Raw genomic sequence first — 25,512 nt, 5'->3', positions numbered from 1 at the left:
GGCAGTATGCAACAGTTATGGAGTTACTTAATAGAAAAGCCTGGGACTTTAGGCAGAATTTCGCCTTGGAGTCACAGCCCCTATAGTGAATGCTGATGCCTAGTGAAGCCACAATAGAGAACCCAGAAAGGTAGAGGTACCAGCAACATGAAACATCCTCGAAGGAAAGCTGTAAGCAGTGTGCTGTGCAAGCTGTGGAAAGCTGTAAATATCATCTCACAGCTTGAGAGAGCCGCTGTGGGAACAGATACCTACAGAGCCACAGAGGCCTCCACTTAGATTTCAAAGGATGTCTTAAACAACCAGTGAACCCAGACAGTCTTGTTTCACCCATGGAGCCACTACAGAGGGCCTCCACTAGGGCAATGATGAGCAGCAAAGTAGGGTCAGAGCTACTGCAGAGAGTTCCCCCAGGACAGTCCCTAATAAATCTAAAGGGGAAGAACTGCCACCGAGACTACAGAAGTGTAGAGTTACCAGTTTAACACCAGCCTGGGACAGCTGCAGAGATAAGACTTCAACCTGTAGGAACTAAAGCAAGGGTTGAGTGCTGGGAAGTTCCATAGGAGTGAGGCTCAACTCCCACCCCAGTGTGGACAAGATGTCAGACTTGGGGCTTCAGGATTTAATGTTTGCCCTGCTGAGGTTTGGTCTTGCTTTGAACTGATCGCTCCTTTCTATCTGCCTGTTCCTCTTTGTTGGAATAGAAATGTTTACCCTGTGCTAGTCCCATCATTGTGTTTTGGAAGTATGTAACTTATTTTGATTTTACAGACTCAAAATTTCAGCAAGAAGTTTGTGGTCTCAGTAGAGCCACAAACTCTACTGGACTTTTGAGTTAAGGCTAGAATGAATTAAGACTTTGGGACTATTTGGATGGCACGACCACGTTGTATGTGAGAAGGACATGAGTTTCGGGAGTGAATAAGGGCTAGGAATAGAATGCTATGGTTTGTCCTGCTGGACTCATGCAGGAGTTTAATCTCCAAAGTTGTTATTAATAAAGAAGGTAGAAACTTAATAGAAGGTGTCTAGAGATGGGGCCTTTGGGGAGAGATTGATTAGGTTATTAGAATAGAGTCTCCATGATTGAGTCCTTCTGGTTTTATAAGGAAAGGAAGAGACACACACACCACACATAGGTACAAAGGTGATCTCACCATAATCTGATGTTGCCAGAACGTATGCCACGCTGTTTGGACTTCTGGCCTCCAAAATTGAGCTAAATAACTCTTTTCTTTTTTGTCAAATAGCCTGCTTCAGGCATTTGTTACAGTAACAAAAGCTAACTAACAGGTAGTATGGGGAGGTGATCAAGTAAATAAACTATTATGTGCCTCAGTTTCCTCATCCATGAAACTGAAGACATTACCTATACCTTACAGGATTGTTTTATAGATTAAATGAAAAACATATAAAATGTTTAGTGTAGTTTGGCACAAAAGTACTCAGGACCTTGTTCTGATGCCATGGGAAAAGACTTAAGACATAATTTTGATGAGGAGGAATAATCTTAAAGTAATTTTGGTATTAGTGCTACAGAGGTAAAGGATATTTTCCTCTCCAAATTACCAGAAACAAGATGGGTACAGTGGTGCACCTGTCTTCCCAGTTACTCAGGAGGCAGAGGCAGGAGGCTCATTTGAAGCCCTCCTGGACGACATAGCAAGATGCCATCTCAAAACACATAAAACAAAACACAAAGTGGAACCAAACTATCCAGTGTTAAAAAGTTAAATCATAAGAGAACCTATGTCACTTCTAAGTGCCCTCAAAATATGCTGTGGAAGACAAATTGTTTTATAATTTGACCTCAAGCACTGAAAAAACATTGACATGAAATGTGAGGGTTTTTTCCTTTGTAATTCAAGTTGATGATATACATTTCCTTTGGAAAGTTATCCAACACCTTCAACTTTCCTCTTCATTCCCAGTTTGCTTATTCTACAACTATAAAGCAAAAGCTCTGATGGACTATTTTTCTTTACACAGATGCCTATGAAACACAAATGACTAGAAACAGGTATAAAATTTACTGAGTCAATCTTTTAAAATAAGACACTAGAATATCTTGATTTTATGTGTAATTTTAAGTGTGAAAGTGTTTTCCCCCTAATTTTAAACCTAGGTAAGTTTGAAGTTTATATATTGTATTTAAAACTTGCTTGTATTTAAAATAGCCAAGGAGAAATTCACCTTAAGTACATTAGATTTAAAATAATTACAAATGCATATACGTATGCACACCTTCATATTCAGATGGTATGTAAAACATCATTTGTTACTCTAAAGTGAAATCCCAATTGCTTTTGTTATGTTTGTTGTGGTGCTGAGGCTCAAAAACCCAGGACCTTGTGCATGCTAGGCAAGCACTCTGCTACTGAGCTATATATATGCCCCAGCCCCTCAATGGCATTTAAAAAAATAACTTTCATTATGTATATGTAAGGATCACAATGTAAGATACATATAGATAGTAAAATGATTACTATAGTGATGCATATTAACATCTATCAGTTACTTTTATTTTTTTTCATACTAGAGATTTTATTTGGGATATCAGAGTGAGTGTTCTCCCACAAAAATACATTTTTTTTTCATTCTATTTTACTGGCTCTTTTTTAAAATTCATTTTAGTTATATACAACACCAGGATACACCCTGACATTATCACAAGAGAATGTGTGATAAACAACTAACCTCTTAATAAAAATTCCTTGAATAGTACAACTTTAAGTACAGTGCTCATGTTGTATGTTAGATCTCTAGACCTGTTCATCCTACATATCTGCTTCTTTGTGGTCTTGACTTGTCCCTATTTCCTCTCTCCCCAACCTGTCCATGATTGTCAGTTTCCTTCTCTGTGTTTTTGAGCCTTTTAAAAAAAAACATATAACTGCATGTAAGGTAATGCAATGTTCTTTTGTGTCTGGCTTGTTTCACTTAGCATAATGTCCTCCACATTCAGCCAAGCAAATGGCAGGATCTTATTTTTTAGGCTAAATAATATGTCGGTGTGTGTGTGTGTGTGTGTGTGTGTGTGTTTATCACATTTTCTTTATCCGTTCATCTGTCAGTGCACATTAAGGTTGTTTCATTATTTTGGCTATGGGAGTAGTGCTTCAGTGAACCTGGGAGGGCAGATGTCTTTATCAGGTGATGAAGGATTGCTGAGTCATGTGGTAGTTCTAATTTCAATTTCTTTAGGAACCTCTGTGCTGTTTTCTATAATGGCTGTACAATCAACATACCAACCACTAATGTATGAGGATTCCCTTTTCTCCACACCTTTGTGAATGCTTTTTTTTGAATATGGGTATGGGTAATGAGGCAACATCTTGGTGTGCCCTCCCCACCTACCGCACCCCATGTTACCCAGGATTTAACCCAGGGGTACTCTAAATCCCCAGCCCTTTCAATTTTTTATTTTGAGACGGTGTCTCGCTAAATTGCCTACAGTGACCTTGAACTTGCAATTCTCCTGCCTCAGCCTCCTGTGTTGTTGGGATTACAGGAATGCACCACCACACCTGGCTTCATAGTAGTTTTAATTTGCATTTCCCTGATGATCAGTGAAGTCAAGCACTTCTTATACTTGTTGGTTGTTTTTAATGTGGTCTTTGGAGAAATGTCTGTTCAGGTCCTTTACCCATTTTTCAATTGAGTTATTTTTAGGCTACTGAGTTGAAGAATTCTTTTTAACTTTTGTAATTAACCCCTTATCAAATATTTGGTCTGCAAATATTTTTCCCAGTCCATAGGTTGCCATTTCCTTTTGTTGACTCTTTCTCTGGCTGTGTAAAAGCTTTTTTTGTTTGCTTGTTTGATGCAGTTCCATTTATTTATTTTTGCTTTTGGTGTGATACTCAGAAATCAGTGCCAAGGCCTTTCCTTTCTCCTTTGTGTATACGCTATAATTTTTTGCTTTGCAATGTCCATAGTGCTTAAATATTTTATGATAGACTCCTTTAAGTTGGTAACTTTGTTCACATACTAATGTTCTAAGGGTTGGGGATATAGCTCAGTGGTACAGTAATTGCCTAGCATGTGCAAGGCCCTGGGTTCAATCCCTAGCGCCACAATCCCCCTCCCCCATCCCCAATACCCCAGATGCTCTAGATTTTATCTTTTACATTGTATTTTTTTTTTTTTTTTTTTTTTTTTTTTGTGGTGCTGGGGATCGAACCCAGGGCCTTGTGCATGCAAGGCAAGCACTCTACCGACTGAGCTATCTCCCCAGTCCTTACCTTGTATTTTTTATTGTCACAATTTACATCTTTTTAGATTGTATGGTCCTTAATTTATTGTAGCTATTTTTGACTATTTTGACTTTTTATGTTCAAGTTAAGGATTTGAAAGATTTACACACTGACATTAGAATAATGGAATATTATGAATTAATTTCTAATAGTTTATATTTTTTGATTTTATGATAACAATTATCATTCTTTCACTTCTGGTTGAAGCAGTCCATTAAGTATTTCTTCTAAGGCTGATCTAGAAGCGATGGATTTCTTCAGATTTTGATTGGAAAAGATTTTCTCTCCTTATTTCTGAAATATACCTTTTTGGAAGTTTTGTTTTGTTTTTTAAATTTAACACTTGGAATGTATAATCTTATTTTCTCCTAGTCTGCCAGGTATCTGCTGAGAAACGCCTGTAGCCTAATGGAGACTTCCTTGTAAGTCATGTCAATTTTTTCTGTTTTTTTTTTCCCCCCCTCTAACTTTTGATATTTTGATTATAATGTGGCTTGGTGAGGATCTTTCTACATTGACTTTTGGGAACTTTTCAGGTTCGTGGATATGGATGTCCATATCTTTCCCAAGACTTGGGAAACTTTCCACAATTATTTCATTAAATAAACTTTCTGTGCCTTTCTCCATTTCTTCTCCCTCTGGAACTCACATCATGTGGCTATTTGTTTGCCTCATGGTATCCCACAAGTCCTGTAGACTTTCTTCACTTTTTTTCATACCCCACTTTGGTTATTTCAAAAGCTTTGTATTCATGGCAGACATTCTTCTGCTTGTTCTAGTCTGATTTGAAGCTTTTAATTACATTATTTCATTTGTTGAGTTCTTCAGCTCCAAGATTTTTTATTTTAAAAAAATGATATCTGTCTGAATATCTCATTTAGATAATGAATTGTTTTCTGGATTTCAATGAATTATTTGTCTGTATTGCCTTGTATCTCATAGAGTTTGCTTAAGATCATTATTATTATTATTTTTTTTGCATGGCAATAGTGCTTTAATCAAACAAATTTTAGCAAAAAATTTGAAGGAATATTGAAAATATTTCTCCTTCTACCATGTATACAACATAAAGATTTTTGTAAATGAGAACATGGAAAGTGAGTCGCCATGTCTACTTAATCTTACTCGGTAAAGGCATTTAAAATAATCAATAATCGGCTCTCTCAGGCAACTCAATAGTGGATAGGAACCCAATTTTTGTGTGGCTACTCATTAGCCCTCCAAGATTTTCAGGTCTCAGGGGCTAGGGTGGTTCAAAGAGCACAAAAGGACAACTGGTTTGTGAGAGCTCCGCCTTCTCCAGCCTCCTCCTGGGCACAGTCTGGAGGCTGCTCTCTTCTCCCACATGTCCCCCTGCCAGCGGGTACCACCCAATTGACCTCCCTGTTCTTCTCATCCTTCTCATTGATTCCACCATCTCCACGACAGCATTCGCTCCACTTTCCACACGTTACCGACAGTCACAGCGTTCAGGACACTATTTCCAGGGACATATCCCAACTGGTACCTCCTGGAGTGACCTCTGTGACACCATAGCCCAAAGCCCAGGCACTGGGAGAGGAGCCCGAGGGCCCCTGCTCCTGAGTCTGCAAGCGCCAGGGAGGGACTCAGAGGTGAGACGCCCCTCCTCCCGACTCAACGAAAGTCTCCCCTTCAATCTACAACACTTCCAACCGAGCCAGCCAATCGAGTCTGCTCACAGCGCCCCAAAGGCAAAAGCTCCACAGTTCGCCAGCTGGCCACTAGGAGACAGTTGTTGCCAGGCTTCCTTCCAGACGCCAGAGGCGCCCCCTTACACCAATCTGATTGGCTGGGCTGTGGAGGGTTCCTCAACGCGTGCATGTGCGAGGCCCTGGGCAGGGCCAACACCTGCCCAGTTTTCTTTCAAATGTCAAACTTCATTGGCAGTTGTCCTGAGTGTTCCAGACATTCTCATGACAGGCTTGCGCCTCGGGGAAAGCAGCCTTTGTGCCTGGGTGGGCTCGAGGTAGGGTGTCTGTCTTGGTAAAGTTTTATTCAAATGTAGCCATGTTCTTCAAAACAAAAGTAATCGGGCTGGGGAGATAGCTCAGTCGGTAGAGTTCTTGCATTGCAAACTCAAGTCCCTGGGTTCGATCCCCAGCACTGTTCAGTGGAGCTGCTGCGAAGCTCATCTCCAGATTCAGAATCTTGATTGATTCTTTCCCAGCCTTCTCCTGCTGAATCACAAGACTGTTCCTGGGAAAAGCTAGTTTTCTCAATGTCCAAGAACTCCAGACCAGGAAAGTGACCAAATAAGCGTGTCCTGTTCTGGCTACAAACTTTAGGAGAATGTGAGTCACTGTTAAACTTTCCGTTATTATAGGTCAGGTCCAGGCTTAGATTGAGAGTCTGCCCTGGATTAAAATTGAGTCCAAAATTCTGATTGGCATCACAAATAAGGCCTGTTCCTTGAACAGATGATGATGGCTTTCCAAACCTTGAAAGCTCAGGCAGTTTGTTCACATTTTCTGTCAATCTCTGAAGGTGTGGACTCTGCATCATTTTCAAAGAATTATTTGGCAGTCCAACTAGCTGCTTTAACAGGTGGCATTAGAGCTTTGAGCGTGACCTCCGTGACATAGTGGGCTGGCACATAAAAGGTTTTGGAATTCTCATCCAGTTTAACTTGCCACCAGCCATCATTAGTCTTTTTCACCAAGATGTACCGCTCCCCTTGTTTCATCACAATCTTTCGGTCCTTGGCTTCATATTCATAATCATATTCCACTCCAATACACACTTGTCCTGGAACCATCTTCCCACTTCTGTCAGTCATTTTTATTCAATATTATTCACCTCTCAAAAGGATAGCATGCCACATTATGGCTTTAGGACTTGCTGCATTAATATAGCTTAAAAGGAGATATAAAAACCCAGCATTACATTTAAACCTCAAATATGTAGATATTAAACTTAGAAGTACCAGAGCTAGTCGGGCAAGGTGGTGCACGTGTGTAATCCCAGTGGCTTGGGAGGCTGAGGCAGGACATTTCACAGGTTCAAAGGCATCCCAGCAACATATTGAGGCCCTAAGCAACTTAGTGAGACACGAGGTCCCGGCGGCCTTGCGGCGGGAGGCCCCCTCCTCAGCCAGCACGGTGGGCGCGGAACACCTAGACAAGTCCGGAGAGCGTTCACACCGCTGCCTCCGCCTCCGCGTTGCTCTGGTCACTCAAGATCATTATTTTTAATACCTGAAAAGGAGTTCATAAGTATCCATTTCTTTGGAATTAGTTATTGGAGAATTATTTTGTTCCTTTGGTGTGTCAGGTTTCTTTGCTTTTTCATGTTTCCTATATCTATGTTGATACTTCTGCATATGGAACAGTCACCTCTTCCAATTTTATAGAATGACTTTCATAGGGAAAGATGGTCATCTGCAAATGGGTCCTAGTTGTTGGTTGGGGAGTGTGTGCTGGCTGTGGTCCTGTGTAGGCACAGTAGTTTGGTTTTCCTATAGTTTTCTTCAGCTGTAATTGATGTCAGTGATGACTGGGAATCTCAGTGGCCTAGGCTGCAGAAGTTTTTGCCAATGGTGGTGGCAAGGTAGAGTGTTAGGGTTCTTGGTAAGAAGGGCTTCAGGGATCCTCCTATTTCAATTTTCTGCACAGTGGAGTATTCAGCAGAAGAGATCCCTCTTAGTACTGGGGCTGACACAGGCCATAGCAGCCACATTGGTGCTTTGCTTGAGTACAAGTGCTTGGAGTGGCTGTAAAACTGGGGTCTTGTTTTCAGTATCTTGAATTACAGTGGTACCCATGGCACGGGTATAAGTTCACTTTCATAGATATGGGTTGATGGCAGCTCCTGCAAAGCCATAGTCTATAACTCTGAGGTACTCCCCAGTGGTTCACATCTAGGGGGCAGGGATATAGCTGTGACTCTGATCCTAGGAGTTAGGGCATCATACTGCCATGACTCTAGGGAAGATAAGTATCCCAGAGTCTCAGGACCTTGGAAACAGGACACAACTACAATTCAGGTTCTGGAGCTAACAGGACACAGAAGCAATTCAAACACTAGGAAAGGGGTGCCACAGAGTGGTAATTCTGGACCTTGGAGTGCCAGGATACAGCAGGGACTCAGGCTCTCTGAGGCTGGGTGAAGTGACAACAAGGATCCTAGAATGGTGGGGTACAGAATGATTTGGGCTCCAGGGGCAGAGGGCAGAGGACAGTGCAATTCATTTCCCAGAGAAGTTGAGTGCCTCAGCTTAGACTCTGAAGGGATGGTTCAGACTCAAGGAGGTGGATGCTGGACCTATTCAGTGTAGAGGGTCATATGGCACATCTCAGCTGAGGCTGTGTTTCTTGGGTGGCTGGGTATCACATGGGCTTGAGCACCAATGATGTTACTGTTCTCTTAGGTCGAAGTTCCAATTCTTTATGACCATTCTTAGCTTGGGCTCAGGGGCGAGTTGCAGCTGCTTGCCTGGCTAAGGGTCCTGTTCCCTGGGGCTTAGGCACAAGATTGGTGTAGGTGCTGAGGGGACGTGGCTGCTTTACAGGCTGGTGCATAACTTCTCCATTGGGCTAAAATGCCTGCTCTTAGAGGGGCAGGGCATTGTGTGGGCTTGGGTCCTGGGGTAGTGGCTGCTTCTTTGGTTCAAAGTTCTAATGCTCTGGAGCCAAGGCACCAGGCTGGTTCAGGTGCTGAGGGGTCATAGCTATTCTGGAAGCTCTGTCATGAGTTCTCTTAATAGCTTGGGGTACCTGGTCCCTGATGATAAAATGTGTTATGGGCTTGGATACAGGGGTTGTGGCTGATCCATTGAGGCTAGGTTCTAAGCAACCTGGGACAGGGTATAGTAACTAGGATGTGAGAGATGGAATTCCTCCTAGGCAGCTTGTTTGCAGGTGGTAGGGAACTGTAGCAGCTTGGCTAGGGAACAGTGTGCCACCATATGTCAGACTGGTGCTATGATGGCAGAGCTTCAGGGATGGAGAAATGTAGTGACAACTAGCCTGAAGAGCAGAACACCCTCTAGCAATGACTTGGGTTTCAAGATGGCACAGGGTATCATGAACGTGGTTCAAGGAGTAGAGTGTGTATGTGTATGCAGGCGCGGGCACCTTCTCTGGAGCACTACAGCTGGATAAACTCCAGGCAGTTCCCTAAACTGGGCTCAGAGCCTGGGAGGATGGCAGAACTTTCCAGCAGCAAAGACTGTGGGTATCTGCTACAGTAATGAGGCTGCTAGGGACTTCCTGCTTACTTTTTCTCCATAGGGAGAAGTCCTTTCTGGTTCTGAGCTGATCTCATCTGGGGGAATGGGCTGCAGGGATCATCCTGAGTTTCTCCACAGAGTTGCTACCACTTTTTGAGTCATTGAAATGTAGTTGTTAATTATTTTGGTCATTCTTGGGGCTGGGGAGATGGAGAATAAGCCTTAGGCACCTCTAGTTGGCCATCTTACTCCAACTGCTTTATTAATATAGAAAATGATGTATTTGCATGTGTTCTATTCCTTGAGCAAAGATGGACTCCAAGAATCCTGTTAATACTTGCTTAGAAGGAGTCAGAAGATTAAACTTTATCTTGACCACATGCAAATTATAGGTAACCAAGTGTTTTCTTTTACATGGGGACTTAGTATGGAGGAAGGTAGGTTTGTGAATGCTTAAAGAGTTCTGACTGATGTGTTCTTGAAGCTGGCATTTGAAAATATACTCAAATTATAGATTTTTTTCTTTTTTCCCAAACTTAGTGTTAAACATGGCAAAATGGTTGTCATCTTCTGTCTCTGTTGTGGTTCTTCCTTCTCTTGTTAGACAAGGCTCCATCCTCATCCTGCTGTTTTCAGTAAGATGATTTTACGATGATGACCTTGAGTCTAGATCTTTCAAATCTAAGCACTTGTAAGATGTCAGTCATGGTGAAGAGGGCAGAAAGGAGGCTTGACTGCCTGGATGTGCCATGGCTTCAGTCCTGTTTATATCTCTGTTTCAGCTGTGGCACTATTGGTCAGCGGCTCAGCTGAGATAGAACTTGAGTGTTGTCCTCAACTCTGTCTTCTCCCTCACCACCCACACCAGTTTCATTGACTTTTTTTTCTTTTGGTCTTAAATATCTCTTTCATTTCTTTCCTCCCCATTATGCCTGGCACTTATGTCCTAGTTCAAACTCTCTTCTGCTGTCTATACTGTTTAATCAGACTGCAACTGGTCTCCATGTCTTCAGTCTAGTTGTCATCAAATATACTCTCCACGTTATGAAGATCATACTAAAATACTTCCAGGCACAACATCTTCCACAAACTCACCCTTACCTCTTTCTCCTCCTTCATTTCATAGCTTAATTTTGCTAGCATTTTATATTCTAGTGATATTAAACTGCTTGTAGTTCCTTTCCCTCTCTTGCCATCATATTTATGCCCATGCTTTTGTTCTTACTGGATTTCAACTCTTAACTCTACCTCATCTTTTAAGATCCCACTCAAATGTGACTTCTTCCAGAAAGCTTCCAATTTCCATCTTTCTTGCATCTAGACAAATTAGGCATTCATCGTGTGTTTTCATGACACTTGGCACCTACCACTATTACTTCACTTTCATTCCTAGGATTATTTTGGCTCACTTGTAAGTAGAAAGTTTAAATCATTTTGCTTTTTACATTTAAAAACATTAAAGCATCCTGATGCTAAGCAGACAGGGAAATTGAAGAAAATTAGTCATATCTTATAGATATTTCCTTATTAGCTCCAGGTCAGGGCAAGTGATGAAAGGTTAAATGTGAATAATAAAAACCACAACATGAGGAATCTTTTCAAAGAATGCCCAGACCCAGGGCCAGGATCAGGAGGATTCAAATGAGGCATTTAGGGTTTAACAGGTAGGACGACACTTGCCCCTAAATTTGGGGGTGCCTTCTTTTTTCTTAGTCCTGGTCTAGCTTTAGAAACCCTTTTAAAAATGAGAACTGAAATTAACACAGGTCATTTATTTCTAACTTATGTTTGAGCAAAAATAATTGTGGAAATAAAATCACTTGGACAGGTGTAAACAGGGTAGCGGGGACAGAGAATAAAACACAAAGTGATGATTTTCATGGTGAAATGAAGGGTTGGGAAGCATGAGGACTCACCTCTGGCATGGAGCTCACTTCGTGCACCTGGCCGATGAGCTTACAGTAGGACTGAAAAAGCAACAGCAGCTGGAAGTGTAGCTTATATAATCTCTGACATAGCTCCAGTTGCTAAAGAGAGAATGTGCATGGGAAGAAATAGTTGTTAAGGATCATTATTGTATTAACTACTGAAATCTCAGTGGAGATGAGCATTTTTAAAAAATTAACAAAATATAACTAGCTGTTTATACCAAATAGCAGAAAACAGAATCCAGTCTATAAATATCAGTGAGAAATTTATAGTATAATATTGAGTATTGCATTCTATATAATGGAAGATGACTAGAGAGTAGGAGTAGCTATAACAGGACTGACTGAACCATGACATTTCTTTTGCCACTTTAAATACCTACGAATTATAACTGAGTGGTTGTTAATTATTATAAGGTATAAATAGCTTTTAGAGTTTCTTTTTATTAAAAGTATAATTGAAAGGCAAAACATTAAGTAGTTATAGGTGTTAAATCTATAAATTCAATTCCTTCTTGGGAGATTGCTCTGTGTAATAATTCCCACTGCCATCTAGGGTACAGACTTATCCTAACATCTGTAAAGACAAGCTACACAGTCTTCTCAAGCACTGTACTGTTTTACTATGAGACTTCTACTCATTGCTCAATATTTGCTGAATTGAAGAGATATAAAAGGAACCAGAAGGCTTAAGAAAGAAATTATGAAAATACCTTAAAACTTTCTGTGCAGAGAACATTAAAAAGCAATCATACAAAATGGTCCTTGCGCCCCATATATATCTCTAATGTTTCATGTGTATTAGATGAAAAAAAAAAAAGTAATCCCAACACCAGTGATCATAATATTCTTTGAGCTGTATCACCTATACTTTGACTATTTTATTTCAAGAATGGGTTAGCACCTTGACTGAATGGGATTCTGCAAAAGGAAAAGAACAGCCTTCGTTAGATAAGATTTTGTGGCTTAGCATTCATCAGGGAAAATAGCTTAAAATATGTGGTTTAAACTAAATGGTTCACTGTTCAATTTTCAAATGGGGCTAAGGAAGGATAAATAGAGCCCTTCTTTTACTAATAGATCATAAACCACTCAGCTCAGAATTGAGAGTTTTGAGGTGTCTTAAAAATTTTCCCCCAAATCAGTTTAGGGAGAGAAATTATAAGAATTTAGGTTTTAGAAAGAATATTCTACTGTTATTATGAACAGACTTTTGATCCCGATTTTTAAGTTACTAGTAATTCATGCTAAGACTGCTGAATTAAGTTTCCTTTCTCCTCCCACCCCTTTCCTACTTCTACGGGAAAAACAATTTTGCTTAGATTTATTTGATCGCTCAGTACTGGACACCAGCCTAAGTTTAAAGAAGTAGCTACACACATTAGTTAACCTAAACCGTTGCTTAGTAAAACATTTTATTTTATGGTCATTTAAACTTCTTTTATGGAAATCTTTTAAAATCTAGTATGAAAGATAACTGCCAGGAACTTGCAAATAAATAAAATAGTATTGTTTAAAAACAATGTTCCCGTCACAATTTAGGGTGAAACCTAGCTATGAAAACTCTTGATTTTCTTGAGTGCCAAATAAGATAGTTATTATTGAAAATAATCCACTGATAGTATGAGAATTCATAGCAACATAGGTTTCTACTTTGGGGCAAGAGCAGCCCAGAATGCTACTGATAAAAACTGCCATATCTCAGTCTACCAAATAAAATAAAATGAAATGAAAAAGGGTAAACATGCTAAGAGATATAATAGTAACAGTAAAAATAAAGTTTGTTATGGGTCCATGCCTAAATGGACATAGAGTATGAAAGAAAGTTAACTTACTGCAAGAGATTCCATTTGCTACACAGCAAGCATGGCACAGGAAACAAAGGAAAGGAAAGAAAGTACAGGGTCAGTGTATGCATGCAACAGAAAGCACGGCCCTCTTCTAAGAGCAGAACCGTCAGCAGTATTAGCATTGCTGGCCCAAACTTGATAAATGGTTGCCAATGTTGTACCCATTCGACATGCACAGCGCTCCAGTTAAAAACAAGCTTTAATGGGAAACAGGATGTTTAATCTTTTAGGTTCTCTGATTAGTTGGTTTAGATTTTGTCAAGTCAGTCTTGGAGACCAGAAGTAAAATTTTTTACTGCTTGCAAGTTTTAGTGTATAAATGTGAATAATATGTGAACATAGTAAAACTGTGGAGATAGGTGAGTAATTTTGAAGAACTATAGTCCCAAATTATAGTACTGTTTTATATTAATTAAGGTTGAGTCTTTAGAATGTCTAGTTTCACATCTAAATTATGACCATAAAATTAAGATAGTATAATTAACAATTCAAGTGGCATTTTCTTTTGTCAGATTGCCTTCCACATTAAGAGTATTTTATAGGATTTCTAAATACTTTTATTTCAAAGAAATAGACATTGGATATTCTCAAACAAGTTTAAGATATGACAACTTAAATTTCCTACAATTTATATTTTGTAATATTTTTTCTCTAGTAGACAATTTCTAAAAGTGATTGTTAGTTTAAAATAATGTAAACTTGTTACTGGGTTATCTTCAAGTATAGCTACCAATTTCTGATTTCACTAGATCATGATCATGGAATTGGTTTAGTGAAAGTTTGGGTATTTAGGAAGAGATAACTACAACTTGACAAAATATTTTAAAAAAGACAATTTGACCATTCCTAATTATGGGACAAGATATCTCATTCTGCATTTTCAAATATTTAAGGACCTATCGCATTCATTTTTCTAATCCTTGACAACAAACTTATTTTAAGGTTCTTTCAAAAAAAACTGAATTATCACTTTAATGTATTACTTAAACATAAGGCACAGTGCATAAGAAATGAAATTATCAAATTATTATTTATTAGTCTTACAAATGTAACTGAAGGAACACCACTGATAACCCCCACCCTGTCATCCAAGTTTCCCTTTTTCCTTCACTTATTGCTAATAAGACATGGGGTTGGCATATTGATAGCTATGAGGTTTACTGAGCAATTTTTTGGACACGGCCATGGATCTCTCTCAAAGCTTTGAAAGGTAAACATCTTTGAAGCTTGTGATGTGGATTGCATGGCTTGAAGTGTTACCTACCATTTTCAAGAAAACTTTATGTCTAGAGGTTTCTGTAACTACACCTTATGTATTAAAGTACAGTGTCCTATCAGGCATACAGGGTCAGTCTTTTATCCGTACATACACACAATTTCCACTATGAAGACTTTTCGGAAAACATCAAATATGACTGAAATGTTTGGTATACATGTTAGCAAGCAAGTACTTCTACCATAGTATCTACTTTTTAGCAGTGTGGAATGCAGCAGTGTTGAATAAATGACATGGTCTTGAAGAAAGAAGCCATCCTTTTACTGTTTTTCAAAACAGGCTCGTAATCCAAGGAGGCCAGCAAATGGGTTAAAGTAAAATTCTCTTTGTTCAGTAAAGGCGAAGGAACTTTCTGACTCCAGCGAGGTGCTGAGGAATATCATTGTCAATGAGTTCTTCCACTTGGCTCTCAGGGCACATAATAGTGTATTTCTTGGGAGATGGCCAGCTTTGACAAACACATTTTCAGTATCCTTCTTTTTAGGTAAGCTAGTTCAAGCTTCTTTGATACTTACTATCTTAGAATCCTTTCCTAGGCCACAGCCTGGAACCTCATTTGAATTTACAGTTCCAAAAACATAGTGAAAATGTGTTTTGAGGGATTGTTTCATGGAAGATATTCAAACTATCTTACGCTTTGTGCTAATGCTTTCCTGTGTCTGGGTTTTAAGAATAATCCTTGTAGAAGTCTTTATAAATTTATCTGTTCCAGTGACCTAAGGTCCTTTTGAGCACATTCTGGGAATGTCATTGTTTTATGTAGTCACAAGAATCTTCTTCAAGCTCTGTTCCTGCTTTCCTGATAAGACTTAATTTATAAAATCAGATTTGGAGGTATATCTTCTCAAAATGAGAAAAACAAAACAAACCAACCAACCAACCAAAAACCTAAGAAGCCAAGACGTAAAGAACAGATCACAAGCTGAAAATGGGCAACTTCAAAAGCCCACCATAATCCAATTCTTGCTGATTACTAAATTGCAAAGCCACATCTATTTCCTCCATATTCTGTCCCCAGATGGGTTCTATGCTTATAACTAATCAGTAAAAATCTAAGAAATTTTTTGACAGTGCGCTACATTGGCTATTATTTTTATCATATTTAATCTCTGAAAATTATGGTTTTAACTAAATGGAATAAAATTTAGAGTCCAGATAGGAGGCAAGCTTGCCTAATGCTGTAGCTTTGCTATTCAGTGAACACAGGTGCATCTAATCTCCTAAACAGGCAGGAAAAATATGCACTAACTTGTTAATAACACTTGGGTTTGGCATGTTGACAACTATCATGTTTCTGGAGTAGATTTTTTTTGAACTTCGGTCATGAGTATCTTTCAAAGCTTAGAAAGATAAGACACCTTTAGGTATTTACTATTTTCAAAAAAACTGTAAACTAACTTTAGCCTTTACAGGAAAGTATTGCTTATAGAAAGAGGAATGATTGACAGTATCTGAAGAATGAGGTTTAATGGATTATAACTGAGCTTGAGAAGAGTCTTGTTTAACATTTAACTTGCTGTTCAACTTGTATAAGAACACAGGATGGGGCTGGGATTGTGGCTTAGTGGTAGAGCACTTGCCTAGCATGTGCGAGGTACTGGGTTCGAATCTTAGCACCACGTATAAATAAATGAATAAAATAAAGGCCCAGTGACAACTAAAAAAATATTTAAAAAAACAACACAGGATGTATTCATGAGTTATGTAGAAATAGGAAACAGAATTGAGGTTGGTGTCCAGAAAGATCCCAACAGTTGGAATGATGATTTGAATATAGTAAGATGAAATGTAGTAGGGTCAAATGTAAATTATCAAATGTTCAGAAATAGTGTTCAGAAATATTTTTTGCATTATGAATGTGTCAGCTAAAAATGCCATTTAACAAATGAAGTTGAAAACATTTCCAGCTTCCTGGGGCCACTTTTGCAAAACTGAGGACATGAGCTGTGTTAATTAGTTACAGGGCCAAGACTAAAGCCATTGCCTGGGGAAGCCAGAGCTGTCAAGAGACTTTGTTCCCTGACTTAGGTTTATATTAACTGAAACAATCTAGTAGTAGCTACTCCAAAATAAATTCTACAAGAGATGGGGAGGTCTATGGAAAACAAAGTTCCTAATTATTAAAAGTGCTGGTTTTAAGTTCTGAAAAGACTTTCTCTCCTCTTGCTATGTACAGACTAAGAAAACACTAGTAAGGCAGCATCCACAAGTGAGTGAAATTTATCTTGTGAGACACATGTATATTACACTCCCTGTCTTATGTCCTTGTAGTGGATGCTGTGCTTTATCCTAGGAGAATTGGTATCATAAACCCAAAGAAAACTCATTACCAATCATGTTTGCCTTTTTTTTTAAAAAAAGTCATATGCTGCATAATGACATTTAGGTGAATGAAAGACATAGATATTGGTGGTTCCATAATATTACATCACCTGGGGAGGTTTAGCCTTCTTTTTGTGTAAATAAACTCTTTGATGTTGCCACAATGATATCACCTAACAGTGCATTTCTCAGAACATAGCTTATTGTTAAATGATATTTGACTGAGGAAGTAAAGAAAGGATGGATAATGAGGAAATAAATAGGAAGAGTAAATGAAAACAAGAGAAATCTTTGTTCAAGGAAGGTGAAGAACTAAGGGGGGAAATAAGAAGCATCTAAAAATAAACAGTCTAACAGAAATAAACTAAGCACAGTAGGAACACTTTTTTTAAAAAGAGACTATTTGGGAAGTAGGATAGTGTAGTTAGAATTTCTGTTTGTCTGTAAGGTTAACAAGAAAGCTATACACATTTGAATGAATAACAGATTTGGTTTTAACTTTTGTTCCTATAAATTCTGTATCATCTCAATATACTTTGCTGATTTTTTTTTGTAACAGTGAATATAACAGAATTTAATGATTGATGGTGCATGTTTAGATAACTCATTTTTATATATTACTTTACAAACTATTCTATAAACTATACCAGGTTTGTGCTAATTGCAAAGCTTAACCTGGTAACTATTTTTCTGGACTGACGCTGTCTGAACAGGTGAGTTGGAAAGCAATGAGCTAGAATCAGAAGGAATGGGTGTCACTGGATGGCCACACAATCTGAAACAGGTATTATTTTATTTTTAAGTATATCATACTTATGGGATATACTATAACACAGGGGATCCAGTGAAAATCGGTCTCAAATCATCTGAGGCAGCACATCACAGATCTGCATAGAAGGACTGATGGAAACACTAGTCTTTATTGTGATTTTGTACTGTACATTTGACTATGCACCCTCTGTGGGAAACTTATACTTTTTCACCTACAAAATGGGCATTCGTTTCCCATCCAAAGAGGATCAAATGTCATAAAGCAAAATCATAAAGTGAAATATGAACATGTGCCTGCAGGATGCTGCATGCCTGTAATCCCAGTGACTCCAGAGGCTGAGGCAGGAGGATGACAAGTTCAAGGTCAGCCTCAGCAACTTAATGAGGCCCTAAGCAATGTAGCGAGACCCTGTCTCAAAATGAAAAATGAAAAGAGCTAAGGATGTAGCTCAGTGGTCAAGTACCCCTGGGTTTAATCCCTAGTACCAAAAAAAAAAAAAATATATATATATATATATATATGTATCTATCTATCTATCTATACATATTTCCATATCTCCACACATGTGTACATGTTTTCAAGAAGGTAGAAATGATACTTCAGTATCATTCTAGATATTTCTTAGCCTTGTAGTTTGCTTGTTCAATCTCTAATCTATTTGCAAAATTTATTGAGGGGCTCACCAAGTAACCCAGTGCTGGCAAAGATAGTTACTCTCAGGACTATAAACTTGTTCAGTAAAAGTTATCAAATTGGAATTGAATCTTTGGTATCTGAAAATTTTTATCCCAAGGTTTATTTGGTTCTTTTTACATTAGTAAAGTACTGTTTCTACCCAGGAAAATGTTTTTGGATCCTCTGGAACATGTGTAATATAAAATGCTTTCCCAGTAATAATGTAATTCCAGGGGTGACACCTTCTTCGCTGAGACTGGGCAGCAAGCAGCCTTCTGACTTCCCTTATCCTCCCTCACCACTTTGGTCTGTTTCCACAGTAGATACAGCAGCAGAGCCTTAATTGAATCATCCCCTGCTATTAAAACTTTTCGGTTGCTTACCACTGCTGTGCAACATCCAAGCCCTGCATGGTCTGGCTTCTGCCAGCTCTTCCAGACTCTTCTCAAGCTTTGCTCCAGGTCGCTTTCTGCACTCCTAGGGAGACCATATTCACTCCTGCCTCACAGCTTTTATGAGAAGACTCTCTACTCGGCTAACTCTTGCTCATGTTTCAAACCTCCACCTAGATGATACACCATGGAGAACCCTCCTTGAACTTCCCTCTCATTTGATTAGGCTGTCTCACTGTGTGATCTTATAGCTTACTGTTCTTTCCTATCCTTAATGCCTTATCACATTTATATCACATTTACACATTTACATAATTTAAAAAATACTTTTTTATTAATGCCTTATCTCCCTGACAAGATCAAAAGCTCTATGGTGACAAAGGTCTTATGCGTTGCTCACTATTGTAGCCACTAGGAGGGCAAAATAGGAGGCACTTAATAACTGCAGAATGAGTGATTTTAATCCATTCATACTCTTCTATCCATCGCCTTTACATTTCCAGTTAGCTGATCTTAGGTATGTCCTTTAAAGTTTTTAAATCTGAAAAATTTGTTTTGGAGTGATTGGTGAAAGGTCAACAGAAACTTTCCTTACTGAAGAAACTAAGTGGTTTGATGATGAAATTTGATTTTCTATTCTGAATTAAGAACAGATTTATTAGGAAATGATTAGTATGGTTATACAGTGTTCAGCAAAAAAGGTTATTTTTATACCTCTATTTTTCCCAAACAGAAGGAAAAAAAAAAGAAAGAAAAAAACAAAAAAACAAACCGCAATCCCATCAACACACAATCATGCATGACTTGAACGTCATTTTGTAGTACTCTATTGGTTTCATGTGGATGTGAGAACTCATTATGCCTCTTCTTAAGTTCCATGCTGCTTGGATAAATCAAAACCAATGCACAATGTCAGACCACAGAAGAGATATATTCTAATAGGTTCTTATTACCTTTTCTTCTGAGTCCCCTGGTTGACAGGTAATCACTCCATCTCTTGATCCTCCAGCAAATGTTGCCTTACAATTTGCAAGCCACTGTCATCAAAAAAAGACATACATAGGTGATTTCTTGGTTGGGACATGAGGGGGCTAAAAGTAAAAGCCAAACATTTTCTCTCCTATAGGGTCAATTTATATAATCAGTTTTATTGGCAGTTCTATAACCATTACATTAGGATTATAATCCCCCAAGAAGAAAAGATGAAATTTATCTCCTCCCTCTGGTGTTTGTCTCAGGTTATTCACACCTCCCAAGAACTTACAGTGGTTGGGTTCATTTGGTTTTACCTGAATGCATATGCACAGAAAACACAAAAACTTACTGAGAGAGTGGCCTCTTTTCTGTTGTTGTAGGTGTCCAAATATTCTTGCAGTTCTAAAACACTGAACTTGAGCTTATCCAGAAGTCCACAAGAAAGGAGCTAAAGATAGGAAAATAATTTGTATTAAAACATCTAGGGAGATGAGCTACCAATACAAAGTCATGATTACACAGAAAGAAAACATATTTAGAAGTAATATAAAGAGGGAGAGCAGTACCATCCATTTTAATAAGGTATGAAATTTGTAATTTTGCTCTATCATCATTCTGGTAATATACCACATGGTATGAAGATTTTCAAATTCATTTTGTATTTAAAATAATAGAGATTTCTCATATTGCATTCCTTACTATGAGGCAGCCAACCATCAGTGAGGTTCTTAGAAAGACTGACTCTGCACAGACTTTAAAAATCAAAGGACATCTTCATTGATTCTAAACCTCAGAAGTTATTCAGCTTATATGATGGTTCCATGATATGACTGGGGATGTGAACTTGTTAGTCTTATAGGCTAGTTATATTCTGCAAGTCATTATTCAACAGTCAGCCAGAGATTGTCTTAATCCTCCTTTAAACTCATCATTTGTGGTTTGGGCTGTGTGGATCCAGAGGGTGATGTGTCTGTTTGAGACTTGTGGATGGGGAAAGTGATGATGGGTTGGCTCTAAAGACCATATGATTGGCCAACCTGGTCAGCTCAGCTCTGAAAATTATCCAACCATATGTGCAACTGGCAGAGTCCTCAGGGAGAGGTGCCGAGGTCATGGAAAGGAGCACAGATGTATGTTTTCTCCTGTTTCTCTGAAATGGCTTTGCCTCAGCCTGGGTAGCAGTGTACATTGAACAACCCACAGACCCAAAGCCTTTTGGAAGTCACATCGCAGCACTGCTCACAGCACAGTGGTTTGTCTTTCAAACAAACCACTACACAGACATATTGCCCTGAGCCAGGCAGGCCTTTCACTGACAGAGCAGCACTGGGATACTCACAGTCTCAGCATCCACAAAAAGCGTAGGGCATTCAGAGCAGGAGGTGAGCATCTGGGAAGAGCTGACAAATTTGGATCCGATTCCCCGAAGGTTATCTCCCAGGTAGCTGGCTGCATCACAGGTTAGGAAGCAGAATCGTTTCTGAATATTCTGCAAGGGAAGATAGTGATCATTTGCAAAGGCCATTTTAACTGAGCTACTAGAAAAAACCTTTATTTACATGGGGTGGAACTTTTAAAATTTTATTATTGATTTGTTTTAATTAGCAAAGAAAAATTATATGAATTGTGTATATGATGTTTTGAAATATACATTGTATATATCTGCTTATACATTGTGGAGTGGCTAAATTGAGGGTAATTAACATGCATCACCTCATACATTTTTTTTTTTTTTTGCCATGAGAACACTTAAAATCCACTGTCTTAGCAATAGAAAAAAGATTTTTAAAATCTTTACAAAAATCTCAAAAGAGCATATGTCCTCAGGGAAGGGAGTAGAGTAAGTAGGATAGGGTTGGCAGAAGGTCCCCTTAATGGTTCTGATGTCATGATTGCCCAAGATTGAGGATATCAGTAACAACCAGAGTGGTGAAGTGAAAGGTACTTCATGGCAACTTAAATCATCCGAGGTTGTTGTCTTCATAATACCACTCTGAGGTTGAGCAGGTTGAGGTTGAACAGGAGAACTGTTAATTATAAGTTAAGAGGAAAAACAGGACAATCCTAGGACAGAACAACAACCCTTTCTTATCCGTTATCTGGCTCCTGGAGAGCCTCGGTTCTCAGAATGTTGAGGAAGCACCCCCACCTTAAACAGAGAGGAGAACACGTGAAATGTGTACACAGCACAGGAGCCATCCGAGTCACACATGAGCTGGTTGATGTGGCTGCGCCAGGCCTCCTCGGCATCATCACAGGCTGTGGGCTGAAAGGCAGCAAGGATGGCCGAGAAGAAAGGCGAGGGAGGGGGAGAAACTCCCCTGTCACCTTCTCCAAAGCTGGAAAACATGAAAACATCTGTGTCAGGAAATGATGTCCCCCTGCTTCTCCTCTACCTGACTGTACATACTCTAACCCAGTGTCACCATGAGGAAGCCTTTTTGACCCACTCTTCCCTTTGAGGGTGTTCTGAGAGGTCCTGGCTTTCACGAGAGATCTCCAAGATCCTTTTCTGATTCTAGGATATAGACTTTTCACCTCTAGAATTTCAATGATTCCCCTATTTCTGATTCCTGTGTACCGATTGGGTACCTCTTAGCCCTCAGCAAGTGTCTCACTTACCAGGTGCTGTGCCCCTGACAAAGTATGCATTTGGACCTTTGCTTTTGTGCTTCCATTCTTCATTATGAAAAATTATAAATTTTGATGCCTCTAATTTTTCTTTATGGAGATATAATATTAATGAATACATAAAGCTCAGAATATAAGGGTTGGGGAGGAAAGGAGATGAAGAGAAATGCAAGACAATGTAAGAGACAGGAAGGAAGAAAGGAGAGACAGTGAAAAGTAAATTCCCCAGATATTACCTCAGCTTTTTCCTTTGATGGTCAAATGTTGCTCATCATGATAGCAGACCTTATTTAGTTTTAATTTTCAACTCTCAGAAGAGTAATTTTAGGGTCTTGATTTTCTTCTCTTGAAGTAAATCTATACTATTATTATTTGTGAGTCCCCCTAAAAGCTGAATTTATCTAAACTATTGTGTTTTATCAATTCCTCTTCATTTTTTTCCTATCCATGTATCTCATTAGTTTCAGAGATATGAGCCATGAGGCCCTCTTGAAGAAGAGTGGCTATTTAGCATAAAGATCCCCTTGTTCTTATCTTTTAACTCATAATGGAAAGAACTCATTCCCAAGCCTTACCAAATTTTGCTTATCTTCAAAGCTCCTAAGGCTTGGACCATGTTTCCAGGCCCTTCTTTGGCTTTTCATATTGCTTTCTGGCTTTATAAATTCTTACACAGGTGTCCTTTCTTGGCTCTGCATAAGGCCTTGCACTGGGGTTGGATATTCTACCTTGGTGAGAGCCCACTAAGTTCTGTGTCACTGTGGACTCCTTTATTAGGAGATCCCAGCAGTGTAAGCATAACCCTGAACTCAAGTTACTGTGAGCATAATACATTGTATTGTGTACACTTGTACCACTCATTTCCGCCAAGGGCTTCCTTACCTTGCAAGAGTAAACTGGTCCAGGCCTCGATTGCCTTTTTCCTCTCCCTCAGTCATATCCAGGCTGAAGCTGTCACTGCATTCAAAAGCTGCAGGGAGCTCATTAATGGAACTTGAAAGATCATCCTCATGCACAGTGGTGTCTTCCTCCTCCTGGACAGCATCAGCCTGAGGGGTTAAAGAAAAAAGAACCCCCAACATGTAAGAATATATTTGGAAAATCTGTTTAAAGAAAAATTAAAAATGTAGAGTGTGATAGAAACAGCATCTGTTTTCTAGCTACAGTGGAGTCAATTGATAGAAATGGATTCAGAAGTTCTCTGAAGGATTGTTTGTTCACTCTCTTTTCAGTCTCTTCCACAATAGTCCACAAGGGGCTCTCAGTAGATTATCATACTTGATGCATGCTTATGAAGTATAAATGCTTAATTTGGAAGAGACCAGAGAGACCCTTGACCACCTCCACATTTTACAGATGAGGAAAGATGGACTTGCCTAATATCAGGTCAGTAGAGTTAGAGCCAGGAATAGAAACACTGCTTTGGATTCAGGACTCCTCCTATTTTGCCACCCCAGCCTTCTGAAGTAGGTTCATCCCGGCTTAATTCCCTAATATGGAACCCCTTTGCCAGGGGACACTAGAATTTAGAATTATTGGTTCCTGGCACAGTAGATGCTTGAGAAATATCTGCAGTGTACCTGAGTGATCCAGAGTCCTTCACCAAGCCTGCTCAGTTGATAGGCTTTTCCACATTGAAAATTATCTAAAATCCACTTGCATATATGCTTTACTCTTGAGTATCCTTAAAACAGCAGAGAGGAATGTCTGCTCTCACTACAACATGTGGAATGAGCAGTTAACATGAAAGGGCTCTAGAGTGGGTGGCAATGACAGGCAGATAAGAGACACAGCAAGGAAAACGGAAAAATAGGAGGGGCTTGAACTGGGGCCAGAGGACAATCAACTGGAGAACTGATTGTTCTTTATGACAGGAAGGAAGGCAACTGGATTACATATCAGAACAGGAGAAGAAGAAAATTCTTGTACATATTTCACTGAGTCATTTTCTTAACATCAAGGTGAAATAGAAATGTATATGAATCAGAGCTTTATTGCAGGTTAACCTCTGGCTTCCCATTTAGTATGTAGTATTTCAAATGAAGGATCAGTATGGGAAATGAACAACAATGTAAAGCTTTACGAGGAAACAATAGTTCATATCTTTGGAGGAACTACTCATAAACACTGAGTTTCAGAGGTTTATCTTTTTGCTTTTTAAAACTATGGTGATCCAAAGAAGCTGGCCTCTAGGGTTATTAGTACACACAAATTTTATCTGTTGGAGAAACTGAGCTCTTATGAAATATATTTATTTATTCTTCCTAACAATCACAGGTATATCAAACACCACAGGAACTCAGTTTGTGAGAAAACAAGGATAGCTCTTTACAAATGAGACTTAATCTTTCCTTGATAGGATTAGATAATTTCTACTGCTTTGGAAGTACTTTGAGAAGCCTATGTAGTGTAGCCTTCAACATAGAAAAATAGAAAATGACAATACCAGTATCACATCCTCTTAACTTTATATATATTTTGTAGTTTTTATCCCTACGAAATTGAATTTCTTAATCTGAGGATTCTGACATTTTAGCCTAGAATGAAGTTTTCTTTCAGGGCCTTTTTGGACAAAACAAAACAAAACAAGGACTCTTAACTCCAAGAATCCTGACCACAGTCCCTTTGCAGTGGGGTAACCTTAGAAATATTTCATTTTTTAAGTAATTGCACTTTGGTGGTTGCCCCTAAAGCACATGTTTTTTTTTTTTTTTCCCTTAGCCTCAGCTCTGTTTTTAGTATTTATGAAACAATATAGAATAGCCAATATTGTACTTCTATATTAGAGTTATCAGAAGGAATACACTTTTATAGTTTTTCTGTTTCCTTTTTCAAATTTATAAAACCATAACCAAACTCAAGATAAAGAAAACTTTATTATATCCTAACAGCAATAGATTATTTTGCTATATCTAATATAAGGAAATAAAATTCCATACTGATGGGCATAAATGTGAGTGCAGCATGCAGGTGGATGTTTTGTGGACAAGATATTTTCACAGAATGGGAACAGATTTTCTGGAAAATCTGATAAAATAAGCCTTAAAGGAAAGATACACTTGAATATGTTTTTAAAGCCCAAAATAAGGAAATTACACCTATTAGTTAACATTTCTCCGCAGAGTCTGGCTAGGAGAGTTTTGTGCAAATCTGGCATAATACTGTGAATGATGTTAAAAATTCCAATAGTATGCCAAAAGGGGAGCATTGAATCAATGTACAAATTGTATAATTGGTTCCTACA

At 38.8% G+C, this 25,512-nt stretch overlaps 1 protein-coding gene across 1 annotated transcript in view; it reads right to left on the bottom strand.

Annotated features, from left to right (window-relative positions):
• Positions 1-25,512, bottom strand: part of Fry (FRY microtubule binding protein) — a 243,883-nt gene that overhangs the window by 5,695 nt on the left and 212,676 nt on the right. Inside the window, exons 54-59 of the mRNA XM_047553455.1 lie at positions 23,151-23,317; positions 21,787-21,976; positions 20,977-21,126; positions 19,987-20,085; positions 19,616-19,699; positions 11,364-11,474 (exon numbers count right to left, since the gene is read on the bottom strand). Of these exons, the coding sequence (XP_047409411.1) occupies positions 11,364-11,474; positions 19,616-19,699; positions 19,987-20,085; positions 20,977-21,126; positions 21,787-21,976; positions 23,151-23,317 (801 nt within the window). The remainder of the gene's footprint in view (positions 1-11,363; positions 11,475-19,615; positions 19,700-19,986; positions 20,086-20,976; positions 21,127-21,786; positions 21,977-23,150; positions 23,318-25,512) is intronic.

This window comes from Sciurus carolinensis, chromosome 5, assembly GCF_902686445.1.
Source record: "Sciurus carolinensis chromosome 5, mSciCar1.2, whole genome shotgun sequence".
NCBI lineage: Eukaryota > Metazoa > Chordata > Mammalia > Rodentia > Sciuridae > Sciurus > Sciurus carolinensis.
Note: the sequence above shows the minus strand (reverse complement) of the source record. Positions and strands in the feature narration are given on the sequence as shown.